Source organism: Genypterus blacodes, unplaced genomic scaffold (assembly GCF_046128005.1).
Source record: "Genypterus blacodes isolate CSIRO-AG114 ecotype Tasmania unplaced genomic scaffold, CSIRO-AGI_Gbla_v1 ptg000055l_1, whole genome shotgun sequence".
In the NCBI taxonomy this organism is placed as follows: Eukaryota; Metazoa; Chordata; class Actinopteri; order Ophidiiformes; family Ophidiidae; genus Genypterus; species Genypterus blacodes.
The window spans coordinates 3,717,097-3,740,836 of record NW_027466867.1 but is presented as its reverse complement, the minus strand read 5'-3'; the positions used below and the strand labels follow the sequence as shown (position 1 = coordinate 3,740,836).

The following is a 23,740-nucleotide window of genomic DNA, read 5'->3' as shown; positions in this document are numbered from 1 at the left end:
GGAGGAAATAAGTTTGACCTTAAGACTTACTGGGCAGAGTCATGCTGATTTGACATTTCAGTGTTGCAATTTCCATGCTCAATAAAAAGTGCAATAGTAACTAATTTGACCAGAGCCCCCTTAGCCAGGACGTTTCCAGGGCGAGTTTGGACACTTAACAGCCGCGCAGTTAGCAAAGCTACCCGGCCTTATGCAAATGCAGCCTGTCTGGACTCTAACCTGGGCTCGACCCGTTTCCACCTCCCACGGCGAGGACGAGGGGTTGGATTTTTGGGAGGCGCCTATTCTATAACTCTTTCCCTTTCCAAGTTGAAATGCGTGACCTCGAAATTCTTCCACTTTTTCAAATACATTTCAATAAATAGACCTGAATCCAAAACCCCATTGTATCAGTTTTAAAGCATGCAACACACATGGACCCACAGCAAATAAAGAGTCAAGGAGCTCACAAGCTTTTGTGTATAGAAAATGACTAACACAGATACAGTGACACAGCAGCGTGTGCATGTGTCAGTCACCATCAGCAGCGTTTGGGTCTTACCTGTAGCTGTCATCTCGTTGGGGGATCAGGAGCATTTGGTTTTTGTCTGTTCCTTGTTGGGGGAAACAATTGCAGAGAGTTCCGGGTGAGTTTATTTAGTCGGGTGAAAAATAAATGACATTATGGTAATGTGATTGTGGAAGCATTATTATAAAAGAAATTGTATAAAAGATATAAACACAACTGGCCTCATCACACGCACACAAACAAACTCTCACACACGCGCGCAAACCTTTTCCCCTCCAACCTGCTGCGGACCCCCTGGCGCCCCCTCGCGGCCCCCACTTTGAAAACCTGTGGCCTAGTGGAAGCATGGTATTCAATAAAATGTGTGTACAACATACATTTTAAGTCCTGTGTTTGTTTTGTTCATGGTAGGATCCTGCTTTGCTTAAAATTTGGATTATGTATTATACCTTTAATAATCATAGACAAATTAGTATTATCATGCAGCCACTGAGCAATTACAAGTAAATACAAGAATTGGATCCACAACTTGGATATGGAAGAGGCCAACCCCCCAAGAGTGTGTGTATACCGAAAACCTTTGATCAAATACAATGTAACCAATTTGTGGACGATATAATTTTAGGAATCATAACGTGTGTTGAAAAAAAAAAATATAGTGTTTGTATTTGAATGTTGTGTTGTTTTGATTTTGGACTTCTATAAAATAAAACATTTGAATAGGTTTTTTTTAGACTTTATCCACCCACCCCCTATATGTGTATAAATAATAATAATAAAACTACATATTACACGGCAGGAAATATATATATATATAATATGAATGTATATATATATATATATTCATTATTTATATAGTTTCATATATATAATACATATTTTAATGGTTGGATTGTTTTACATTGCGAGCAATCAGAAACCGATGGAGGAGAACATGCAGAACTGATCAGTGCTGCGTTGCGTTTTGACGGAATGTTATTCCGGACGGACTGAAAGACAACAGGAGAATATAACGCAGGAAGAGCGTTAGTATCTGCTCGGCCTCTTAGATCGTAAATAACTCCCGGAACCATCTTACGTTTGGCTTTGCTCGTGTAACACACATTTGTCTTCATTTTTTATGTAACTATAGCAAATATTCAAGATGGACGGAGGCGTTTCTGAACTCTCTGGTGAGTAAATACGACTTGTTTTTGTAGGCCGCGCCGCTGCCCGCGCGCGGGAATAGCACTGTCACATATCGCCAAGAATGTATTTAAGAACTATTTCCACTATGTCTCCCTTAAAGCTCTTTACGGCACCCATTGGTGCGAGGGGTTCCATGTTGCTGTGGGCAGAGGCTCTGAAGTATAGACGCGTTTTTAGCATTCCTGTTAAACTAGCCTAGCATTGGGGCTATCGCCGTTCAAGCTGCAGGACTTCATACTCCGCTTTTATCCAAAAGGTCCTCACCAGTTTCCGTAGAATGAGACATTAGAATAACCGTGTCACTCAAACGCACCACGCAGACACATTGGGTGTGTTTATGTTGTTTACACGTGTACGGACTTGTTTAGAGTTTGCACTGAAACACAGGTTAACCTTTTAGGCTTAAATATGGATTAAGGATTTATTGATTTAGCTGTGATAATACGGGCTTGGTGTCGTGTCAGTAGGAAGTAATCGCTCGTCACCCCAAAATAGCCTTACGTCATTTGAACTCACGCTAAAAGTATTCATTTACAGCTATATGAGCTTAGGCGTGGCTGCCGTCTTCCTGGAGTTTCAATCATTGCCCGTTTGTTACATTACTGTGGGAGACTTAACACACATACTTGTATTTATCTAATATCTGTCTGCTAGTAATGTATCATTATTATCGAACCCCTATTCACTGTGAATGGTCTCACCCACTTGGAGGTGATGTCATCCTTCACCGCTGACTTTTCACTCTTGATCTACTGGATGTATATTTTAATAAATACAGTAAATAATCAGAAATATCCATATAAAGATCTTACACACCTGTTTAACTTCATTGATCCTAAATGAAATGTGTATTGCTAAATTGCTGATGATTAATTTTGGGCTTGTGTCTGTTCAGGTCCCCATCTTCCCCTGTCATGCCTGCGCTTCCTTGTCCCACCTATTCGCTTGGTCTCTGCAGCGATCTGGCAGACGATTGAGCAGAAAGTTGTGGCAGATTATGGGCTGCTGGAGGAGTTTGTGTTCATGGTGACCGAAGTCGTCCCTCAGCTTCTCACCACAAAGCAGAGGGCCGAACTCATCCTGGGGCTCCGAGCACGGGTAAGGAAGAGTTGGATTTGTTGTTTCTGCTCAAAAAAACAAGGCTCTTATTGAAATTTAACCTTTTTAGACAAATAATTAAGTTGTAGGTGTTGTTGTTTGCTCTTTGATTGTAGCTTATCATCGAGTTGTGTCGCTCTGAGGAAACTGCTGACCTCCAGATTGTTCAGCCGCATCTGGATCGAATGCAGAAGCTGCGATCTCTATGGAACACAGAGGTGAGTCCAAAGCTCGGCTCGAGCTTTTGGTCTGCGGTGCCTCCTCGTTTTCAGGCCGACAAGTAATTTAAATCACTGAGCCGTACGGATTAATTACCCTTTAAATCTATTGTGAATTTGTTGTAGGCTACTAATGCAGATCTGGAAGTAGCTGATTCACACTTCCTGGGTCTTGTGAAGAATCTCCTGAGGAATCCAGAAGAGAGGAAAACCTTTTTCCAGGTAAGATTTAGTTGTTGACTTCTCTTTGCAATCTAAGCACACTTTTTATCTTGAGTTTGTTGCTTAGGGATTTGTTTTTGTCCTTCTGTATTCCAGGATGTCTTCCCAGAGGACTTTGGCCCCATGTATGACAAAGCAATACAGACACTGATGTGGCTCTTTCTATCCAGACTGGAAAAACTTCTCCCCACCAAAACTCTTCAGCAGGTACGTTTTAAAATGTAAACTATGAAGCCGAGTACTAAAGTATTTGTGGCCGCATCAGAGCTTTGTTTTAGCTCAACGTTCTTCAAAATGCATTTCTGTCACCTAATCATTTAAAAATGTTCTCTTTGTCAGATTGCGTCTCTGCTGAGTGACGCGTCCTCTGTTCTGAGTGAATGTATGGAGTCTGTTGTGCAACGGCAGGAGCTCAAAACCGTGCTGGAGACTCAAAAGGATCTAAGCCAGCTGGGGGATGTTGGTGAGCAAAAATTCAACATAACATAATATAAATTTAATTCCAATCAAGCTCAACATTTCCCCAATTTTCAGGGGTTGCACTAGAGTGATTAAGTAGGAATACTTTTAAGTGTAGTGGCTTTTTTATCCGAATTTTGCCATTTTCCAACATCAATTGTCCTTTTTTCCCAGATTGTTACTTGGTTGATAGTTGCATCCTGTCCGCCCTGTGTCTCCCTCCTGTGGAAAGAGTTGTGATAGTCAATGAACAAGCAGAAGCAGATACAGAGAATGGCCTTGTGTACACAGACTGTACAGAGATGGAGGTGGAATCCGAGAACAAAGAGGTGTACCTGGGGGGAAACGGGAACCAAGAGGAATGTGTGCAGAACGAGTGGTTTGGCCTCAGCACAGACGTGAAGACTGAAGTGGACGCCGTGGTGGCGGCGGTGGCGGATCGCGTCGAAGGCCCTGACCCGATTGAGAGCGAAGTAGCAGTGGACCGCCAGGATGACCATGCGGGAACGTTGATGATCGGGGAGGACGGCCAAGTGTCCGTGCTCGACGGTCTGAGTGGTGGCAAAGAGGAAGCCGAGAAGAAGCCCAACAGACGCGGGAGAAAAAAGAAACGTCTTGCGGACGAAGACTTTGAAGCACCGAGTGCTGGAAAGGGGTATCCAATGGATTCCGACAGCGCATCCTTGCAGAACAGACCGGTGCGGAAGAACCGTGGTCTGAAGATGAAACGTTACCTTTCCCAGAGAAGGAATACCCAGACTCCTCAGAGAGGAGCGAAACCCTTAATTAAGTCCCCGGCATCGACCAGGAGCAGCGACACAGAGCAGAGAACGTGCAAAAAATGCTTTAAGGTTCTGAGTCACGTCAAATTTCTACAACAACACATGAGCCAGCACTCAAAAGAGCCACAGTATTCTTGTCCCGATTGTAAAAGGTTTTATAAGAGCATGCGATACCTGCAGCAACACAAATGTACAAGTCAAATTGTGAAGGCAGGCAAGAAATCTAAGATCGAAGAGGAAACGGTAGGCGAAGAACAGTCGTCAAGCGTGAACCCTTGTGAGGCAACAGACGATGAGATACTATTGGAAAGGACTGCTGAGGACCCCGATTACTCGCCTGAAGAAGAAGCGAGTCTCTCCAAAGAATCGGAACAGAAAGGCGCCGAGGGCAACAGAAGTGTGTTGGAGGGGCCGTTCTACTGTCCTCACTGCAGCGCCGAGTTTAAGTGCAAGCAAACGTTTCGGTTTCACTTGAGAAACATTTGCTACAACGAGCAGCAAGTTGATCCCGAGAAGCCCGAAGATAGTAAGAATTGTTTCAAGTGCGACGACTGCGACAAGGCGTTCAAGTACAAATCCACGTTGGACTCGCACAAGCAAACCCACAACCCGCTGTACTGTGAAGCGTGTATGAAACTGGTACGCGATGAGGATGCGCTGGCGATGCACAAAATATCTCACACGCCGTTTCAGTGCAATCACTGTGAGGAGAATTTCCCGGTATTCAAGGCCCTTCACAAGCACTACATCGACGTTCACAATCCCACAGAGCCCTTCACCTGCACCCACTGTCAGATGGCCTTCACCAGCTTGAAGCGCTTCATCCGACACGAGTGGAAACACACCGGTTATCAGCCATTTCAATGTCCTCACTGCAGCAAGAGATTCCGATCCTACTCGGACATAGTGGAGCACCAGAAGAAACACACCAAGGCCTACCCGTACCTCTGCTGGGAATGTGGGAAGAAGTTCAGGCACAGCGTGACTCTGACGAGGCACGTGGAACGAGTTCATCACTCAGGCGAGCCCGTGCCGGAGAAACCCACGCCGACCTTCACCTGCGCCCAGTGCGGGAAGACCTTCACGTCCCGGAGGTGCCTGTTGAAACACGACAACTTCCATCACAAAGGGCTGCGTTTCCCGTGCGAGCACTGTGGGAAGGGGTTCTTCGGTAAAGACGCGCTGGTGAGGCATACTTTGATCCACACGGGCGAACGGCCTTTTGAGTGCGATGACTGTCAGAAGTCCTTCAGATCGTCAGCAGAACTAAAGATACATAGGAGATACCACACCGGCGAGAGACCGTTTAAGTGCACAATCTGCGATAAAGGGTTTGTTCAGTCCTGCTTTCTTACCTTACACATGCGGACCCACACTGGAGAGAGACCGTACGTCTGTGGAATATGCGGAAAGGGGTTTTCAAGTTTGCATGGCCTAAAAAGACACAAGAGGCTCGTCCATACCTAGTTCATGTTAACCTGACGCATATTCCGATAGGAAAATTCCAAAGGTTTTTTTTGTTCTTTTCTTTGCGACAGCTGAGCAAATTCAATGTTAGACGACGTGAAGTTGATCCCAGGTTTTCCATCTGGAGGGTTTCCTTATCGAGTTGGCTGTGCTGCTTCTTCAGTGGGTGTCTTGGCTTGGATTGTTAGGATCTCTGTAATTGTATAGTACAGTATAAACAAGTAAGTTGTATTTTTTACAGAAATGTCTGCTGTAGATTTACATAACTACATTTGTATGTGTAAATAATATAAGCATTAATTCCTTTGGAAAATTATTTGTTTTCTTGATTAAACCAAACCTTTAATTCCAAGTCCCTTGTGGTTCCCTTGAGTAAAGTCATTCAAATGAATTGGAAATTTAAAACTGGAAGTGTGTGCTTCTTTAAACATGGTCATAAAAGGAAAGTGAATTGTTTCGAAAGATGAAAGAAATACAATCGTAGATTTACAATTCAGTTATCTTTACAAAGCTTATACACTCAAATTCCTTGTTAAAGTTGTTCACAGTCTAGATTATCATGCCGGTAATGAATACATTTGCTGCCACCATTGCATTAGACTTAAATGTTTCATTCATGATGTTTAAATTTGTGTTCTATTCAGTGCTGTGAAAAACATTTGCCACATTTGTTACAATGTTTTGCTTCCTGTGTGAATCATAATACCTGGAGATCGGTGTTTCCATCATTATAGGAGAATTTTGACCAACTGTTTTTCAGAATAGCTGTTCAACAACATATAAGGGTTTTGGTTTACAACCCGCTCTCCGTAGTAATGATTGATGAGCCTCTTTGATGATATATAACTTAACACAACTCACTACCTTCTGCCCTCATTTGCCACTGATTTATTCTCAAACACAGGCACCTTAGAAACAGTAATGTAAAACAGTAGTGTAAAATTAATCATCTCTTCTTCCCTTTCTCTCCAAGATCATCAAGAAAGCAGCCACCAGTCAGTTGTGTGACTTTCTACATGACTAGTTTGAGTTTGGTTTGTCTTATGTTAGTTCAACTTATTAAGTAATCATCTGATAAAATAGGGTTATGTTGAAAAACTATGAACTGATCTTTATCGATGCCGTTAGCCAGAACAAGATGGAGGGTGTGGTCATGGCTGTGAGTGGGTTAATTTACACTCTAAAGAGATGCCAATAGAGTCCTGTAATTAAATAAAAACAGTGTTGGGGCTCTATTGATCCTAATGAATATAAAACTCACCTACTAGTATTATTTGATCTGTACTCGGAACTAAGTTTGATTAAAGACTTAGGATTAGGATAGAAATTCGGTGTACAGACGAGGAGGACAATACACAACAGATGGAACAGGACGTTAAGTTTTCCAGTTTGAAAGAGTAAGAATGAGACTTTCAAATGACTTACAGGTTCAGCTCAATACATTAGAAGCTTGTGGAAAAGTTCAATTATTTGTTATTCAATTCAAAAAGTTAAACTCTCAGACTTTATAGATTCATTAAAGTGAAATGTGAATTTATTTGTTTGTCTTACAGCTCATGAAAATTCAGTATCTCTGAACATTAAAATATTGTGACCAAGTTCAATTCTGTATCATCAGCTCGTTAACTCAAATCACCTGCTGAGGTTTCCTGAGCCTTTCCCTTGTCTCTCAGTCTGGTTCAGTCGGCGACACAATCATGGGGAAGAAGACCAGATTCTAATGTATTGAGATGCACTTGTATAGTTGAGTTTAGGTGTAGGTTTTTTGCGGTCAGGGGCTGCCTCAAGTTTTGATCGTTAGGCTTGAGGTGAAAATGTTCAGCGACGGTTTGTGTCACGAGAACTGTGAGTATTAACGTGCCTAGGCGGGGGACGGGGGAGAGTTCATTTAGGGTTCAGCCTCAGGGGACAGCTTCAGTTAAACGGAACAACACATTCCAATGGATTCGCAACTATGGCAAGGAAGAGAGAGAAAGAGGGAAGGAGAGAGAAACAACGATTATGGTAATCATAGTCTGATTGGAAAAACTACATTATATTTTAAAAGCTGGTTAAATGAATACAAATTTTGACAGCAGACTATGCTATTTACTTTGTAATCATGTAAAACAATGCACACATTTCAAAGGTCTTCTGCCTATAAGTTTGACACCGCTCTTTCTAAACATGTAGCCCGGAAAGAAATTCTACCCATTTTCCTGGAAAGGGGCTGAACAATCACAGAGGCGGATCAGGTCACATGACCCCTTTACATGACTTTACAACCGGGAGCGTTGTGTCTCTGGACTCAAACCCACAACCCAGACGCTGCAAGTGTACAACTCTACGGTAAGCTTCTGTATCATATTTTCATTTCATTGCATTTTGGACCGTTTCTTTTGCACGGCTTGTGATTATATATACGTCATCTTCATTGCATAATTTCAGTGCGCGATATCTTAATCCTCAGTTAAATATCTATATAATAGAATATATATATAATAACTTTTATTCACGCACGATCGCCCAAAACGGAGTCGTTTTAGCCTGCGGTAACTATAAAATATGTTTAAAATACTGTGTTGTCAGTTTTATAGTGACTGCTACAACACGGTGGCAGTCATGGGAAACAGTCCAGAACAGTCTCATTGTTGTCCACCAGCTTTGAACTCTGCCTATATTATCTTCTTTACGGTAATTTTCCTTGTCTCTCTAACGCGGAAGTGAATGTGACGCGCTGCTCCGTGTGACATGTTGTTACGCTTTATTTCTAAAGAGGCTTTAGTTGGATCTGTTACAATAGGAGCCGTTTTTGTCGCTGGTTTTTACTTTGGTAAGATGTTTTTTAATTACCTTAAATAACATAGTATTTGTTAAATCGAAAGACCGTGTTTAAATCGATTTTTCATTCAGAAGTTTGCAATGGCAGGCAGGCGACTTTGTTATGTTTACTTACCGGTGCAGATAAGAGGAATGTATTTATTATTGTTACCGTTGTCATTATTGTCTTTATCATGTATTAGTGTCATTTTACCGCAATCATTACTACAATTAATATTGTTGTTGATAACAATAGTAGTAGTTTCTTATGACATGTTCAAGTATCTTCTGTGAAAAACAAGCTGAACAGATGTGATTATTAAAGATTGAAGGTTCAAATTTATAGTATTAACACACAGAAGTAACAATAAACTGTTCAATAAAGTCGCTCTGTCAAACTGATAGACCCTCTTTAAAGTGGCACATGTGCAGTAAGGAGACAGCGAGTCTGTTTATGATGGAAGCAGCAGACTAAAAAAAAAAAAAAGTTTCTATTCCCCACACTTGATATTGTTAGTTATATTGTCTTGAAATCGCTTAATATCTTTATTTTTGCTGCTGCTTGTGCAGTAATTCAATTTCCTCCCAAAGACGTTTTATCTCAGCTGAATCAAATAAGATCATGAAGTATGGAGCAGACGTCCTGAAAGACAGACCAGACCCAGCCAGATTCAGATGCTCTTAGCTCCATGATGTCATAATGTTAAGTTCTTCATCATTGTCATTCATGTTGGCCCTCAGGTAGAAGGAAATCTAAGAGAATGAGCGACTCCAAAAGTCACAGCGGGGGCAAAGACAACCCGTTGGTCCAGTATGTCCTCAAGCACACCCTGAGGGAGCATCCGGTCCTTCAGAAGCTCAGAGAGGTGAGGATGTTTTGTACACAGATACGACAGTTAAGTTCTGTTTCGCTCTCCTCTTAGTTCTAACACGTTCTTCTTTGTTGCTGGTTGCTCACAGAGGACGATGGAAGACTCTTGGAACATAATGATGGTGGCCTGTGAGCAGTCCCAGTTCATGGTCAATCTGGCAAAGCTCATTCAAACCAAGAAGGCAATAGAGATCGGTAATAACCTCAGAAGTGATCAATGAAACCTTGTAAACATCCAGACGCACCACGCAAAATGGCCATGCAGTCGTTTCTTATTATTGCCATTGCTGCCAACTACAGTTTGTTGAAGATCCGTCGTCCCTTTGCAGGTGTGTACACAGGTTACAACACTCTGAACATCGCGCTGGGTTTACCTGACGATGGCATCATGATCGCCTGCGACATCAGCGAGACATACACCAACATTGCCAAACCCTTCTGGAAAGAGGTACAGTTACACTTCTGTGGTAATATTAGTGGACGATCCAGCTCCGGGGCTCAGTCCACCGTGTGTAACGCACTCTATCATTTCCATAATGCAAAGGGGCAAAGAGGATGATCAGACAGAGGTAACACACGTCCGCGGAGCTGCACGAGTAACAGACTAATGTGCGTTTATCTGCTGCATTTAGCATCAGCACTGGCTTTACTTTTCTGAGTTTATACTGGAATTCTGAAAAACTTATGATCTATAAAAGGGGGGCGTGAAAGAAAAAGTTTGAGAACTGAGTTACAGTCACACATATTAATATCTAGTGGTTTTGTTTTATGGATGTATCTGCTGTCAGATAACGATGTGACTTTCCCGTTTTCCAGGCCGGAGTCGATCACAAAATTGATCTACGCCTGCAGCCGGCAGTGAAAACCCTGGGTAGAGTAACACACACTCTCTTCTTATCTCAAGCTACTGCAAATAAGGAAGCTTAATGTCCTGAAGCCACAACAAACCGTCTGCTTTCTCCGTTTCATTCGGTTTTGTCCCATTTTCAGGAAATTAAATACAAGAGAAGGCACTGAGATAAGAGAATACCTCCCCCAAGGCCCAACATGCATCTGTCCGAGCTTCCATGTTAAGCCATCAAATCTGAATCAGTAGTTCTATCTGTTTTGAGTCGTTTACAGACGTGTACGCCTGATTTTATTCTATTTTTCTATCAGAATCTTAAACTGAAGTCACTTCCAGGAGTCGACATGCTTTGACCCACATGGTGCCACTTCTCACATTTTTGTCTCGATGCATTCCAGATGATCTCCTGGCTGCGGGCGAGGCCGGAACATTCGACTTTGTCTTCATAGACGCAGACAAAGAAGGTTATGACAGTTACTATGAAAAGTCTCTGCTACTGCTGAGGACGGGAGGCATCATTGCAATCGATAACGTGAGTGGGGTTTAATTTGGGAGTTATACAGGATATTTTACATAAGTGAGGTAATTCCAAGCAGGTTAACCTCTAAAAACTCCTGTCTCTTCGCTCCTGCAGGTGCTGTGGGGCGGTAAAGTGCTGAATCCACAGCCAGACGACGCGAGCACGGTGGCCATCGACAAGCTGAATAAGAAACTTCACCGGGACACTCGGATCAACCTGAGCATGCTGACTATAGGAGACGGGCTCACGCTGGCTATCAAAATATAGAAGCGCTGACCTCATCGGCACGTCACAGGCTGCAGCTTGAGCACTGCATTTTTACTCTGGATGCATTTCATCCTGTTTAGAAAACCTCTCAGCCTGTGTTCAGTTGATGAGCGTCCAAGAAGGAAATGTTTGAAATAATGAAACAACTTGACGACAGACTAAATTTGATTAAAAAAACACAAAACTCAACAGTCTCTGCAGGTGATACTTATACTTGTGTATAGATTCGTCCCCCAGGAGCACAGATAAATGAAAGCTGCTGACAAAAGACACAAACAGGCTTTTTGTTCCAGACTGGTGTTCGGTTCTTTAAACACAGAGACAAACATGCATGATTCATTCATATTCTTTCACTCTAATCACGTGGAGCAAAACTCAAATACATTTGGCATGGTCGGCATTATTTCTAACCTAAGAAGCAGCAGCAGCACACGGTAGATTAAAGATAACAGATGGATCAGAGATAAAAGATCTTTATAATCTTATTTTGAAGGAATAACCCTGTTACCAGACACGACATCACTGCCAAAACACACAAGGTGCAAATTCAATTAATGCATAAATAAAGATATATATATGCAAAGAAAATAGGGTTAGATTCCACATTTCACACTTAAGCAGAATGATTCTTTATGTTTACTATGGAGGTCATAGTTTGTTTAGCATTTGCAGCATGAGAGGAACTCTGGCTCATCACAAGCAGCAGGTTTCAGTTTGCTCTTTATCACTGGAGACGAGCTGTCAGCTGTTCTTATCTCTAGGTGGCCGTATTTAGGAGGAGACAACATTTGGGCTTTAATGGGGGAAATACAGTATCGGTGAAACTGGTTTAGAACTTGGTGTCTCTGGATATTTCTGTGAAAATTGCTTCCAAACACAACGACACCACTTAGGAGGAGATCTTAACCAAACTATAAAGAGGGGGGAGGGGCTGGAAAGTACATCTTAACTGAGCTTTTAGTTTTGGCTTCACCTGTTTTCACATCTCCAGACACAAACGCAAGGCCGGATTCCGCCGAGTCGTCATATTGCGAAGAGGCGGCGGCTCCTCACGCCTCCAGCTCCAGACCCAGGCCCAGTTTGTGGCCCCCAGCGTTCACGTTCCTCCCGTCCACCAGGGCAGACAGCAGCAGCTTCATTCCTGGTTATCACAGGAGAGAAACCTTCCTTAACACGGGGTCATGAACGTTTGTAGGTGTTTGGAATTACATCAGAAAGTCAAAGAAGGTTCCTACCAGGCCTCAGCATCTGGGAGTATCCGATTCCTACCAGGCTGGAGTTGTTCACTTTAGCCTGGAGACAAAACAAACAACTTAAGTTTTTCATTATTTTGCATGAGTTGCCGTCTGCGATTCCAGCTGCACGTGGTCCCGGATGGCGTCTCATAACTCCCACACACACATAACACCTTCACGAATGAGAGCGAGCGCACCGAGAGGAGTTTACAACTTGGGTGGGTTTGATCTCGTTCACCTGCTCTGATCGCTGTGTGTGCTGTGAGCGTTTACACACTGAATAACAAGCAACATCTCAGTATCCAGATAACCCAGAGGTCACATATTAATGTCAGGAGTATCTGCTGCCTTTGTCTCCACAACAAACAACTCCACAAACAGTTTAAAGTCAGACTCACTGATATGGAAGCGCTGGGGTCTAGCTGGTATTTGGCAGCGATTCCAAAGCTGGTGTTGTTGCTGCCTGCTGTCCATGCCAGGGTCACGGCCGTCTCCAGCTCCTCGTTTACTTTCTGGTAAATTGATCCACCAAACTCTGAACCATTATTTCTGTTACAAAAAGAGGAGAAACAGCAAATTGTCACATTTCAAAAGCAGGATAACGGTGGGAACTTTGACTTTCTGAATCATTCCTTTTCAAACGCGTACACGTTGGTGTGGAGCTGGAAGTCTCCGGTCTTGTAGCCGACGGCGAAGTTGCTCTGGGTCATTTTGGATTTGGCCGAGTCGATGGTCATCTGGTAGCCGGCCAGCCAGCCCTCATAGCCGCCCACCGCTGCTCCGTGGATGGTGGCCCCGGCGAAATCTAGATCCACGTCAACACCGACATTCACGTATTCACGCTTGTAGGCCGTCTTCACCTTTCCGCTCTTCTTGCTGATCAAAAGGAAAAGGAAACAAGATATTTATGTTGTTGGAGGTTGTTGTCCATATAAATTCTTATTTTTCCACAGGACTTACCCAGTATTTGGTGAGAACGTAGTGTCAAATGTCAGCTTCAGCCCTTTGGTGACCTAGAGGCGACAAAGGCTCCATCAGACACATTCAATGTCACACCAGTTAATTTCTGTGTGATCGGTGAAACGATGTTGTTAACCTACCTGATCCTCCACACACACTTCTGTCCCCAGTGTGTTGTCGGTGTTCCACTTCTCGGTGAACGTCAGACCGTATTCAGCCCACTTGTACTTGGTCTCCAGGTTCCCATTGACTTTGCTGGTGTCGATGTTGGACGAGCCGGAGGTTTTAAATTCCTAAAGTGGATTAAAGTGATAGAAAGAGAAGTTACACATACACACACACCTGAGAGTGATACAGGAGACTGAACTGTTCAACATGTTTTTTACATTTTTTTGTGTTTTTTTACACTATAAAGCAGTGAAAATGCCATATAGGCCACGCCCAGTTGAACCACAACAGATTTCTTTCTAAGTCTTTTTGGATCTTTATCTATAATTTGAAGTCAATAGTTTCAAAAGTTTACATAAAGAACGTCTGGACCAAGTCAGACATGTTTTACTTTACTTCTTTGATTATCCTGACTGGTAAAGATGGTGATCATGGTTACGCAATAATTTGCCTTGGCAGAGGTATGAGCTCTAATGAGTTGCCCCTCTCCTTTACTTAAGTCTCATTTCCAGTCTTTCTAGTGACTAAAAGACTGAATTCTGTGTCCTATTAACAGCTACACACTCACCACTCCACTGCCAGACTTTGTCTTCACATCCAGCTTAACAAGTCCAAAACCTATAAGAGTGAGGATCACTGGAGTTATGAGTGAGATTTCATTTCACACAGCAAGTTTATCTGTGTGTTGTTATCTTGCTTTCAGTCACCGTATCCTTTATTAAAGATGTCCTTTGCTGATTTCCCGAGGTCTGCATATGCTGGAGGAACGGCCATGATGATATCTGTCAAGACAGTTCAAAAACAGCAGTAAGGAAATAGAAGAAGACGTTTGTTTTATGAAGTGTTATTTATCTGTTTTAAGTTGCGCAATTACGTAATCATTTAATTGTGCATAGCTTTCCTGGTGAAATTAACTGTTACCTTTATGTTTTTCCCCATCACAAGCTCAGGTTTATTGTGTAAATGTAAATTGTTTGTCACCAAAATAAAAGAATTCTAGTATCTGTTCACCTAAAACGCTAATAGATATGTGCACAGTATTTTATTTTATACTATTTCATAAAATACAACACAGCCAATACAACACTCTTAACATTTTTGTAACACACATATCGATCACATATTGGTAAAGAAAATCAATGCACTTTGCGGTGTAACGTCACATTACGTGGCAAAATGCACGTAAAATATTCTGACTTCCTCCCATTACATAGAAACATACAATTCAAATGTAAAGAATCAAAATGCAGGTGGAATGTAATATGTCTTTGTAGGCATTTAGCTGATTTTATGTTAAATGTTATATTTTTCCAGTAAACTTGTAATATTGTGAAGGTTGGTGGCGTTACCGGCAGCCGATAGGGGGCGATATTTGGTTAACAATTCGGGCTTTCGAGACTCATTACACTGACATTTCAACTACATTTGAAACGTAACAATTGATTAGATGTTTATAAGATGTATTACTTACCGGTGTTGTGTAGTTTCAAGTGTTAAAGTCGTTAAAGTAGAAGGGAGTCCTTCGCAGTGAAGGAGACACAAACACCCTGCTGACCTCCGTGCCGAAAGACCCCAAGCACGGTATAGCTGTTCGTGTCTGTGCCTGTCTGGAATGAAGCCGTCATGTTAGAGAAAAGATTTTAAATCAGCAATTTAAGTCGACAGTTTAATAACAAATACATACATCATTTCATATATTTGCAGCTTTGCCAAATGTAAGACATCTTGTATTTTGTATCCTATTTATAATATTGTGCTTTAACGATATATATTTTTAAAAAGTTGGCAATTTTACAAACACACCGTAAATATCTACATTTACAAATATTTGAAATTTTAAAATGTAATATGTATAGTTGTATTGATAACGTGTAATGACGTGTAATATTCTAATTATAATAAATTTCACATAAAATAGATACAAATTAAATAGTGAAGATAAAACTGGGCCAAACATTCCATTTCAGTTATTTAATGAAAATGTCAGGTCATGAAATTATTAATACAGCAGAATTGTGACTGGGTGAACACGTGTCATGGCATGTACACTCCTAATATGATCAGGTATGCTGACATGCTTTTCTGAACCACCCAATCACAACACTAGATCAGTGGCGAGTTAATTTCAATCTGAAACGTAGAGGGAAATCTGAAAACAACATTACATTTAAAAAGCACATTGTGTTTCAAACAAATACATCGTTATGTGCAACTGTAAACATATTTCCTCATGTGCATGTTGCTTTAACTTTATATATGAAATACAAAAATACTTACAAAAGGAAATAACTTAATGCAATATAAACAAATACAAATTTTAAGGGTTAGTCTTAAGAACTCGTACTACTAATTCTGAGACCAATGTCAGAGGGTTCATATTTTGGGAAGATTTTAATTAACTTGAGGTAATTTACACCTTATGATTTATAAAAGACACTATACATCTACCAAATAGTAAACATGACCACCGTGGGACAATCTGACACAGAAAATCAATGTAACACTAGACATTATTGGCAAATGGAATTTAAAAGACACTCACTCAGTCACTAGGTCAGTTTCTCGGTCACTCACTCGGCCGGTCACTTGGGCACTCACTCACTCTCTCACTCACTCTGTCACTAACTCACTCGGTCACTCACTCACTCACTCGGTTACTCGCTCACTCACTCTGCCACTCACTCTGTCACTCACTCACTCACTCTGTCACTCACTCACTCCGTCACTCACTCACTCCGTCACTCTGTCACTGAACGGTTTTGGCTGATACACACTCTTCACTATGCATGCTAAGGAGAAGGCAGAGGTACATCACCGACACAAAGCAGCGTCTACATCTGCTACCGTTTATCTTACAAGCCAGACATCACTGCCAGGGTTTAGTAACCTGGTCAAAAAGACAAGATGAGGTTACTAAATAAGTGTTAAAGACTTTACAGCACTCGCAAACTAGAACCGTTTCGCAACAAGATGAACGACATCAAAGCAACGGTGTAATGTGGCTCCTTTACATATTGCTTTGATTCAAAGTTCCGAGTTCTAAGTGGGAAATAACCGAACATTTCCATCCTGATTCAAGCCTCAAAATAATAATTGAATTGTCAGTCTTATCATGATATTAGAGCTTAAAAAGTGACTTAGAAATCTACGCTTACAGGCCAATTAAATTACAAAATGTTCCTTAGCTCCTCTGTAACGTTAAGCAGACTGTTACAAACATGACTAAACTTATTTAATAACTTGTTAAATTGAAGAAATAACATATCAATAAATACAACTGTCCATGTTGCTGGCAGGTTGCTGGTAGAAACACAGGCTGAAGCCGAGGTCAAAAAGCTTCAGATTCTGCTTGTCTCTATGGGAACAGTTCTCACAAAAAGTTAAGAGCGTCTCAAGAACCTTCTCAAACCATTCCGGGAGTGTAATCTACTGCTTACTTCCCTCAAAATACAGCAAATTATACAAGTTTAGTGATTCACCTGCAATTTTGTCCCCATAGTGAAAGCAGGGAGGAAAGATTACGCAATCGTTTATCACCTTTTAGCTCGACATCGCCCTCTTCATCTCAAGATACATTGACTTTGGGTAGAGTATCAGTTTAAGTCAGGAGGCGCTGTTTAATCTGCTTGAAATGAGTGGCGATAGAAGACGTAAAAGAATTCAAAGTCTCAGAATAAGCTAAGCTGTGGCTCTGTGCAGGATCACACCAGCCGTCTATGTCAGTGAGGTTATCACACACACACACCGCCTCAGTTGGCAACTTGAGAAAGCAAGGGAAAAAAAAAACGTAGCTCAGGCTAACCGGTGCTGCTGCCCTGCTACCCGATCAGCCTCTTCATCACGGCGGGCTTAGAGAAAGGCCAGCAGTACTCGTTGGGCACAGGGCCGTTGACGTTGCACTCGAAGAAGGAGAACATGGGGAACCAGATGCGAGCGCGCCGGCTCTGCTGGTAAGCCCGCGTGTTGGCCAGAGTGTGGTAGTAGAGGAAGAGTCTGGTGGTGATGTAGAAGGCTATGAAGACGTCGATGGAGTAGTGTTCGTGTGCGGCCAGGATGAAGAAGATGCCGAAGAGATTCAGGACCCAGGAGAGTGTGTGAATGAAGTTCCAGCTCCGAGGAGTGTCTGCTCAAACCACAAGAGGCACAGGGAGACACATCACATCACATCCGCTCGCAAAACAGAACCTCTCAGTCTTACTAAGTCTCTAAATCGCCTTCAGAGCCTCAATATTAAAACAGGACATTCCTGTGTTGGGCTGTAGAGGATAGAGAAGGACTGTGACATATGAGCCTGCATCTCATCTGTGGACTAACAAGCACAGTTTCAGTCTTTCTTTATTGGTTGTTCCTGAAATGGCAAGGTTCCATTTTGTGCCCGCAGTTTGAAATGTTTGTAGGTGTTTTAGAGCCTTGTAACTTTGTCCTTGGAACAATTAAGCTGGGAGTACAAACACTAATCCTGGAGTGGCCACAATCAGAACACATCATCATCATCATCATGGGTATGACTTACACTCTGTGACAAAGAAGTTGAGCAGGGTGAGGACCACGGTGTGTCCGCTGAACATGTAGTCCCCACACGTGTGCACGCCTGTCAGGGTCATGCCAAACCCGCTCCAGATGGCCACGGCCCGGTGGAGCTTGGCCCATATGTCACCGTAGATCTGGGAGGAGAGAAGTCAGGGCTGAGCTCTTTCTTCATAGACTACAGAACATAGACGCTGCTTCACCGTTTCAGATCTGATCCACATTAAACTGACGAGCGTTACCTTTCCTGAGCACTGCAGGTGTTGCCCCGGCACGGACAGGGAGGTGACAAACATGGTGACGCAGCGCAGCATGAACACCGTCCCCATCAGGCTGCACATGCGCCGCAACAGGATTGACCTACAAGACGTGGGAAACAGTTAATACTATTACAGCTAAGTGGATTTATTGTAAACGCCGCATCTAGCGACTCCGCTGCAGTACGACGCTCAGACCTACCTGTGCTTATGCAGCAGCAGAACCAGGATCCAGATATTACAGAGGATGACTCCACAGGCCTCAGCCATGGCGAAGGCCCAGGGGATCCGAGGAACGCTGAAGCCAGCAAAAGCACACGTGTCATCAGATTAAAACTCTGTCATTAAGTGACAAGTTTAGACATGTTTAAAGTACAGAACAAACACAACTGACTCAGATTCAGGAGAGGCTCTCGTTTGTGTGTCTCTATCTCTACAATCGACTGAACTGAAGTCGTTCATACAAAATCACTCCAATCAAACATAATCTTCAACTTTCCTCAAAATTCCCATTGCCGTTCTCGGCTCTGAACAGCTGTGATGGTAAACAACAGGTCACAGTGTCCAGTAGGTCTAACCATCTATTTGGATATGTCAGGATATTAACAGAAGGAGGAAGAGGAGGAGGAGGAGCCTTTATCATGTCCAAGCATCTGGAGTGATATCATGACTGAAAAACATGAAGGCATTATTATTCTGCACACGATTTCAAGGCCCACACAATAACTGCCAGAGAGGTTTCAGCCCGGGCAGATTCCTTTACCAATAATCAATAATAACACACTGATGACTCGTTACAATAAAGCTGACAGGTAATGTTGCTCTTATTCTTTGTAGGCGAACAGATGGCACCGTTATCTGGATCATTTTGATGACTAAACCCAAGAACAGGACTCAGAAACATGGAACAGCGACAAAATAACAACAAAATAACAAGCTGAGCTGTCTCTTTACCAGGTAATGGGTCAGAACCTCACCTGTCTAGGAAGATATCTGGCAGAGGAGGGTACGTGCGCATGTCCGGCACCCTCTCGTGCACGATGACCATGACGAAGGAGGTGAACCCAAACACAAACACCACGTAGATGGAGCTGAGCACTGTTTTCCAGTACTCCGGATCCAGCCGCCTGGTCTGCTGCTTGTACTTCCCGTTGGTGTACTGGTGATACTCCTCTCCCACCGGCGCCGTGTCGGTGCTGTCACAGTCTCTACCCGGGTCTCCGTTACAAAGCCAGTCTAGACTCCCGCCTGGACTCGTGGGAGAGTGGCCGTCGAAGGGAAGACCCAGCTCCTCCAACACGGCAATGTTCTGTTTTTGGAGTTTCCGGATGGACACCATGAGCCGCTTGATGTCTCCTAACACCTTGAGCTCCAGAGGAGGGGAGCGGAGGTCGTACTCGCTGAGAGCCAGCAGGCTGGTGCCGTCCAGCCGGTGTTTGTTGCACAGCAGGTCCACATAGTCACAGAAGCCTTCTTCCTTCAGCCACTTGGCCACGTGTTTGGGCGTCCAGCGGCGGACGCTCAGCTGGGTCATTTCCTCCTCGCTCTGACGGCTGCCTGGAATGAAAATGTCAAAAGTTGAAATGCACTTGTTTGGAAATAACTGAACTTCCTAATAAGGAGGAGCCATGATCTGTGAGGTGAGGCTGAGTCTTTCCTGCTCCTCTACAAACATGGACTTACCTCTATGATGACATAAAGATGACAAGTCTTTTTTCTTGTATTATTCAACCATAACTTGCATGTGTCAGCTCTAAATGTATTGTATTTTCTTTGTTTTGAATTATAAAAGCATATGTGTGTCTTGGAATTGCCTCGTGCGGGAAATGTGCTTAACAAAAATGTTTCCCTTCCCTTTATTTCTACCAAGTCAGCACACAAACCCTGGTAACCACGGCAACAGTGTGTCACATAGGCTGGAAATATAACCGCCACAGACAAATTCAACACAATTCCTGGCCCAAGACCTTTCACACGCTTCTGCAAACTCATGAGTCAAGACTGAGTAACGCTTTGCTTGGTTGGTTTACACAATGATAAACACACCCCATACTTTAAACACACCCTACACACCAAACCACAAAGAAACACTATTCTACACACACACACACACTCCTCCCAACACACAAAACAACACCCTTAAGCTGAAATCAATAGATCAATGTAAAGCCTTTACAGTACAAAGCCTCGTGTGTCTCAAGTCGATCAACCAGACGGTGACAAATAGTTTGTCACAGAAATAAATCACGTTTCCGTTCTGCGAGTCGAAAAACTGCATGGTAAATGTTGATACATGTTGATGTTGCGTTCAGTGTCACAATCTTTCTATTGATGACTTAAATTAAGATCAATCACTATAAATGTCTCAAAGTAAAATGTCTCTCTCCCCTTTCAGAACCTTAGAGCTTCAGTCCAGGATGATGTGTGTGTCCTGTATTCTTTGATTTAGTTATTAAGGGACAGGAACAAGTTGGGCAAAGGTTTGATGTTTTACGTTGTTCTACTTTACGTTTCATCACAATACACATTACATCATATTGATCTACTAGTGAAACCAGATTTGATGGACTCACTATAACTACTCTTAAAAGTTTGTAAATAACGTTCTAATATGTGACATTAAACAATAAAAAAACATGTTTGTGTGTCAGCAACCGGCGTGAGACAGCGATAATATGAGGACTTGGCAGAGGTATGTTCTCCCCGAGTGCCTTCTTGCATGTTCTTTAGATCATGTTGGTCCATGTCAGTATGTTTCCCCTCAGTGGGATCAACAGTTCACATATAAATCGTAATATTGTGCACTGATTAAACAACACTATGTTCACTTTTTTTAAAACCGGTCACAGAACTCATGGTGGACGGTCCCTAACTCGGGTACATATGACCTATAATAACTAATGACGACATGTTCCTCTGAGACGTAAAGGTGGATGAGTTACAAGTAGATAAAGAAACAAAATTAAAATATTTATATTCACATTACAACAGGCTAATTCAGTCCAGACTAACAAGCTAACGTTAGCCTAGCTCAGCTACCAGCTAAAGTACTTCATGCAGCCCCGTTTGCTGACTCACCGCGCTGACTCGGACCAGAACACGAGTTATCTGAGCAGGTCTCTAGCTGCGCGGCATCTCATAACTGTACGAAGAAGCCTTGTTTGATTGATTGGCAGCTGCTTGGGAGTCATCTCGCCTCGCCTCGCCTCGCCTCCGCGCTGGTGGCGTCACGGTAAACACAAAGCTGTAATGTGTGGAAAAGCTGCGCACACGAATTCACACCCAAACCAAGGTCGGGCACATCAGTAGGCATACAGTGACATCTACTGGTGGAAATACTACACTACATCATTGATAGAGTTCTCAGTTTCTTTTGTTTCTTCTGTTCTGTGCTTTAAACCCCCACAACTTCCTAATCGAATATATTAGATGCAATGTTTGCTGAAACTTCACATATTTAATTTGTAATTCATGAACTTTTTCTTATTGCCAAATGTTCCATTACAATAAATGATTGGGTAACTTGATAATTGTATTGTATTCTATTGTATTTCTAATATTTTTGTTTTTTAGTTTAGAGTTTAAGTCTGGGAGTCTCACTCAGCAGAGTGTAGTACATTAATGACAAGTATGTACAGTATCGCTCTTATAATGATGGAGGACAACAATTCATGAATATAAAAGAATAATGTTAACAGTAATAAATGACAAGATAAATTATAAATATTCTCCTTCTCTTTTTCCCATACATGTTAACATCTCACACACAGGTGTATTTTCACAGTTTGTCTTGTAATAGTAGATTAATGATACTATGGCAAACACGTGGAAGAAAGATCTCCAAGGGCTCAGCTTTCAAAATACTTCCTGTACATTCTACACTGCAAGACCTCAGAGGAGAGAGGGTGGTCTGCTGTCATTTCACAGAAGTTCAACCTACTAATCTGTATGACAACAAACTCTAATGTGGGGCCGGAAGTGATGAATTGCTATGGACATTTCAGTTATGTGATTATATCAATCAAGAAATCAATCAATTAAACTTCAACTTCTCTACACAAATACTGATAATCACATAACACGTCTGTATCAATTAACATGAACATTAACGTCACTAAAACAGAAAGTTTAACTTAATTAACAGTATACCCATGAGCCTTGCGCTTCTCTAGTGTGGAACTGTCAACGAAGAGAGCAACCAATACTGCAATACATCAGGGAAGGCACGCGATCAATCCATTTGAAAGCAATCTTGGGCTGAGGAGAGAGGGAGGGGGAGAGAAAGAGAGAGAGCCAGGATTTGTTCCACATTTTACAAATACGTTGATCTCTAAGTTTGACCAACATTCAAAAACGAGGTCGCCGTTTTAATTTTAGACCCAGAGCACCTGTCCCTGTCACTACCAACATGAATGTAGTAAAGCCTCAACACACTCCCAAAATAAATGTTGGGGGAAGAAAGCATATAAACGGATATTTGTACTGTATCATAGTTTGGTGTGGGCTATCTAACCATGAACAATCTGGAGAAAAGGAATGATGTTGCCCTCTGTTAAAGACTTGGAGAGGATTTTGTTTGGAGGAAAAAGGTTTGGAAATCACGTGGATGAAGTTTGGCCTAATCTGTTTATTGGCGACATGTAAGTCACGTTAAAGCTTAGTAACTAAGGAGAGGATTGAGTTTTCAGTCATTTTGATGAAGCTTTTACTTTGACAGGTCGGTGGCCAATGACCGCTACAGTTTGTGGAAGCTGGGAATCACTCATGTCCTCAACGCGGCTCATGGGAGGATGCACTGTCAGGGGAGTCAGGACTTCTATGGATCCACGGTGGATTATTATGGGGTGCCTGCTGATGATTCCCCGTCCTTCGACCTCTCTCCCTATTTCCTTTCTGCTGCTGAGTTTATCCACGATACATTAGATACACCTGGTGGTAAATACATGTTTCATATTGTGGGTGTTGCCAGTGATCACCAGTAGGGGGCGATGCTTCAGTGGCACTACAGAAGCCTCTTAGATAAGTGGTAACCTCTGTATCTATAGTCACATCAAATGAATTCCACTTTCAGTCGCTTTGGGGTTCATAATCCTCATCTTTCTTCTTCCCCAGCTAGAATTTTGGTCCACTGTGCAGTTGGAGTGAGCCGCTCTGCCTCTCTCGTCCTCTCCTATCTAATGATCCACCGACATTACTCCCTGCTGGGCGCCATCAATAAGATCAAAGAGCGTAGGTGGATCTTCCCAAACAGAGGATTCCTCAAGCAGCTCCGTGCTCTGGAAGAAGGATTGAACGCTCCTCTAACATGCTAATTCAATTCTCCAGCCTTCTTGATTACATAACTGCT

General features: G+C 42.5%; 5 protein-coding genes across 6 annotated transcripts; 3 read left to right on the top strand and 2 right to left on the bottom strand.

Moving 5' to 3' along the window:
• The first annotated feature begins 1,495 nt into the window (after window positions 1-1,495).
• Window positions 1,496-7,546, top strand: LOC143001811 (uncharacterized). Its single transcript, XM_076151617.1, has 7 exons — window positions 1,496-1,680; window positions 2,592-2,794; window positions 2,911-3,012; window positions 3,139-3,234; window positions 3,331-3,441; window positions 3,574-3,697; window positions 3,868-7,546. The coding sequence occupies exons 1-7, from the start codon at window positions 1,653-1,655 to the stop codon at window positions 5,940-5,942; spliced, it is 2,739 nt and encodes a 912-aa protein (XP_076007732.1). The 5' UTR covers window positions 1,496-1,652; the 3' UTR covers window positions 5,943-7,546.
• Window positions 7,547-8,105: 559 nt separating this feature from the next.
• LOC143001814 (catechol O-methyltransferase domain-containing protein 1-like) lies at window positions 8,106-11,392 on the top strand. Of its 2 annotated transcripts, none has more exons than XM_076151622.1 (7): window positions 8,106-8,270; window positions 9,483-9,607; window positions 9,702-9,807; window positions 9,942-10,060; window positions 10,429-10,483; window positions 10,858-10,991; window positions 11,094-11,392. In XM_076151622.1, exons 1-7 carry the CDS (start codon window positions 8,195-8,197, stop codon window positions 11,244-11,246), a joined length of 768 nt encoding a protein of 255 aa, XP_076007737.1. In that variant the 5' UTR covers window positions 8,106-8,194; the 3' UTR covers window positions 11,247-11,392. The 2 variants fall into 2 exon arrangements, with proteins under 2 accessions (XP_076007737.1, XP_076007736.1); XM_076151621.1 differs by lacking the exon at window positions 8,106-8,270 and adding an exon at window positions 8,626-8,754.
• A 149-nt stretch (window positions 11,393-11,541) lies between these two features.
• Window positions 11,542-15,203, bottom strand: LOC143001813 (non-selective voltage-gated ion channel VDAC2-like). Its single transcript, XM_076151620.1, has 9 exons — window positions 15,081-15,203; window positions 14,317-14,391; window positions 14,178-14,227; window positions 13,582-13,734; window positions 13,442-13,494; window positions 13,130-13,357; window positions 12,880-13,030; window positions 12,482-12,539; window positions 11,542-12,387 (listed from the first exon to the last, which is right to left on the bottom strand). Exons 2-9 carry the CDS (start codon window positions 14,381-14,383, stop codon window positions 12,296-12,298), a joined length of 852 nt encoding a protein of 283 aa, XP_076007735.1. The 5' UTR covers window positions 14,384-14,391; window positions 15,081-15,203; the 3' UTR covers window positions 11,542-12,295.
• A 363-nt stretch (window positions 15,204-15,566) lies between these two features.
• On the bottom strand, window positions 15,567-21,625 carry samd8 (sterile alpha motif domain containing 8). The gene is made up of 6 exons (XM_076151619.1): window positions 21,472-21,625; window positions 19,371-19,950; window positions 18,596-18,691; window positions 18,379-18,496; window positions 18,123-18,273; window positions 15,567-17,732 (listed from the first exon to the last, which is right to left on the bottom strand). Exons 2-6 carry the CDS (start codon window positions 19,925-19,927, stop codon window positions 17,428-17,430), a joined length of 1,227 nt encoding a protein of 408 aa, XP_076007734.1. The 5' UTR covers window positions 19,928-19,950; window positions 21,472-21,625; the 3' UTR covers window positions 15,567-17,427.
• Window positions 21,626-22,932: 1,307 nt separating this feature from the next.
• LOC143001886 (dual specificity protein phosphatase 13A-like) lies at window positions 22,933-23,705 on the top strand. The gene is made up of 3 exons (XM_076151727.1): window positions 22,933-23,033; window positions 23,111-23,328; window positions 23,506-23,705. The coding sequence occupies exons 1-3, from the start codon at window positions 22,933-22,935 to the stop codon at window positions 23,703-23,705; spliced, it is 519 nt and encodes a 172-aa protein (XP_076007842.1).
• Window positions 23,706-23,740: the final 35 nt, after the last annotated feature.

Coding starts and splice junctions, on each gene's coding strand:
- LOC143001811 (XM_076151617.1), top strand. CDS start 1,653: ATGGACGGAGGCGTTTCTGAACTCTCTG. Junction 1,681..2,591: donor AGGCGTTTCTGAACTCTCTG/GTGAGTAAATAC, acceptor GTGTCTGTTCAG/GTCCCCATCTTCCCCTGTCA. Junction 3,698..3,867: donor AAGCCAGCTGGGGGATGTTG/GTGAGCAAAAAT, acceptor CTTTTTTCCCAG/ATTGTTACTTGGTTGATAGT.
- LOC143001886 (XM_076151727.1), top strand. CDS start 22,933: ATGTTGCCCTCTGTTAAAGACTTGGAGAGGATTTTGTTTGGAGGAAAA. Junction 23,034..23,110: donor AATCTGTTTATTGGCGACAT/GTAAGTCACGTT, acceptor TTACTTTGACAG/GTCGGTGGCCAATGACCGCT. Junction 23,329..23,505: donor TACATTAGATACACCTGGTG/GTAAATACATGT, acceptor CTTCTTCCCCAG/CTAGAATTTTGGTCCACTGT.
- LOC143001814 (XM_076151621.1), top strand. CDS start 8,673: ATGTTGTTACGCTTTATTTCTAAAGAGGCTTTAGTTGGATCTGTTACA. Junction 9,608..9,701: donor TCCTTCAGAAGCTCAGAGAG/GTGAGGATGTTT, acceptor GGTTGCTCACAG/AGGACGATGGAAGACTCTTG. Junction 10,992..11,093: donor GCATCATTGCAATCGATAAC/GTGAGTGGGGTT, acceptor TCGCTCCTGCAG/GTGCTGTGGGGCGGTAAAGT.
- LOC143001813 (XM_076151620.1), bottom strand. CDS start 14,383: ATGGCCGTTCCTCCAGCATATGCAGACCTCGGGAAATCAGCAAAGGAC. Junction 13,735..14,177: donor CAAAGTCTGGCAGTGGAGTG/GTGAGTGTGTAG, acceptor AATCCACTTTAG/GAATTTAAAACCTCCGGCTC. Junction 12,388..12,481: donor CTCCCAGATGCTGAGGCCTG/GTAGGAACCTTC, acceptor TGTGATAACCAG/GAATGAAGCTGCTGCTGTCT.
- samd8 (XM_076151619.1), bottom strand. CDS start 19,927: ATGACCCAGCTGAGCGTCCGCCGCTGGACGCCCAAACACGTGGCCAAG. Junction 18,692..19,370: donor CCAGATATCTTCCTAGACAG/GTGAGGTTCTGA, acceptor TGCTGGCTTCAG/CGTTCCTCGGATCCCCTGGG. Junction 18,497..18,595: donor CTGCTGCTGCATAAGCACAG/GTAGGTCTGAGC, acceptor CACGTCTTGTAG/GTCAATCCTGTTGCGGCGCA.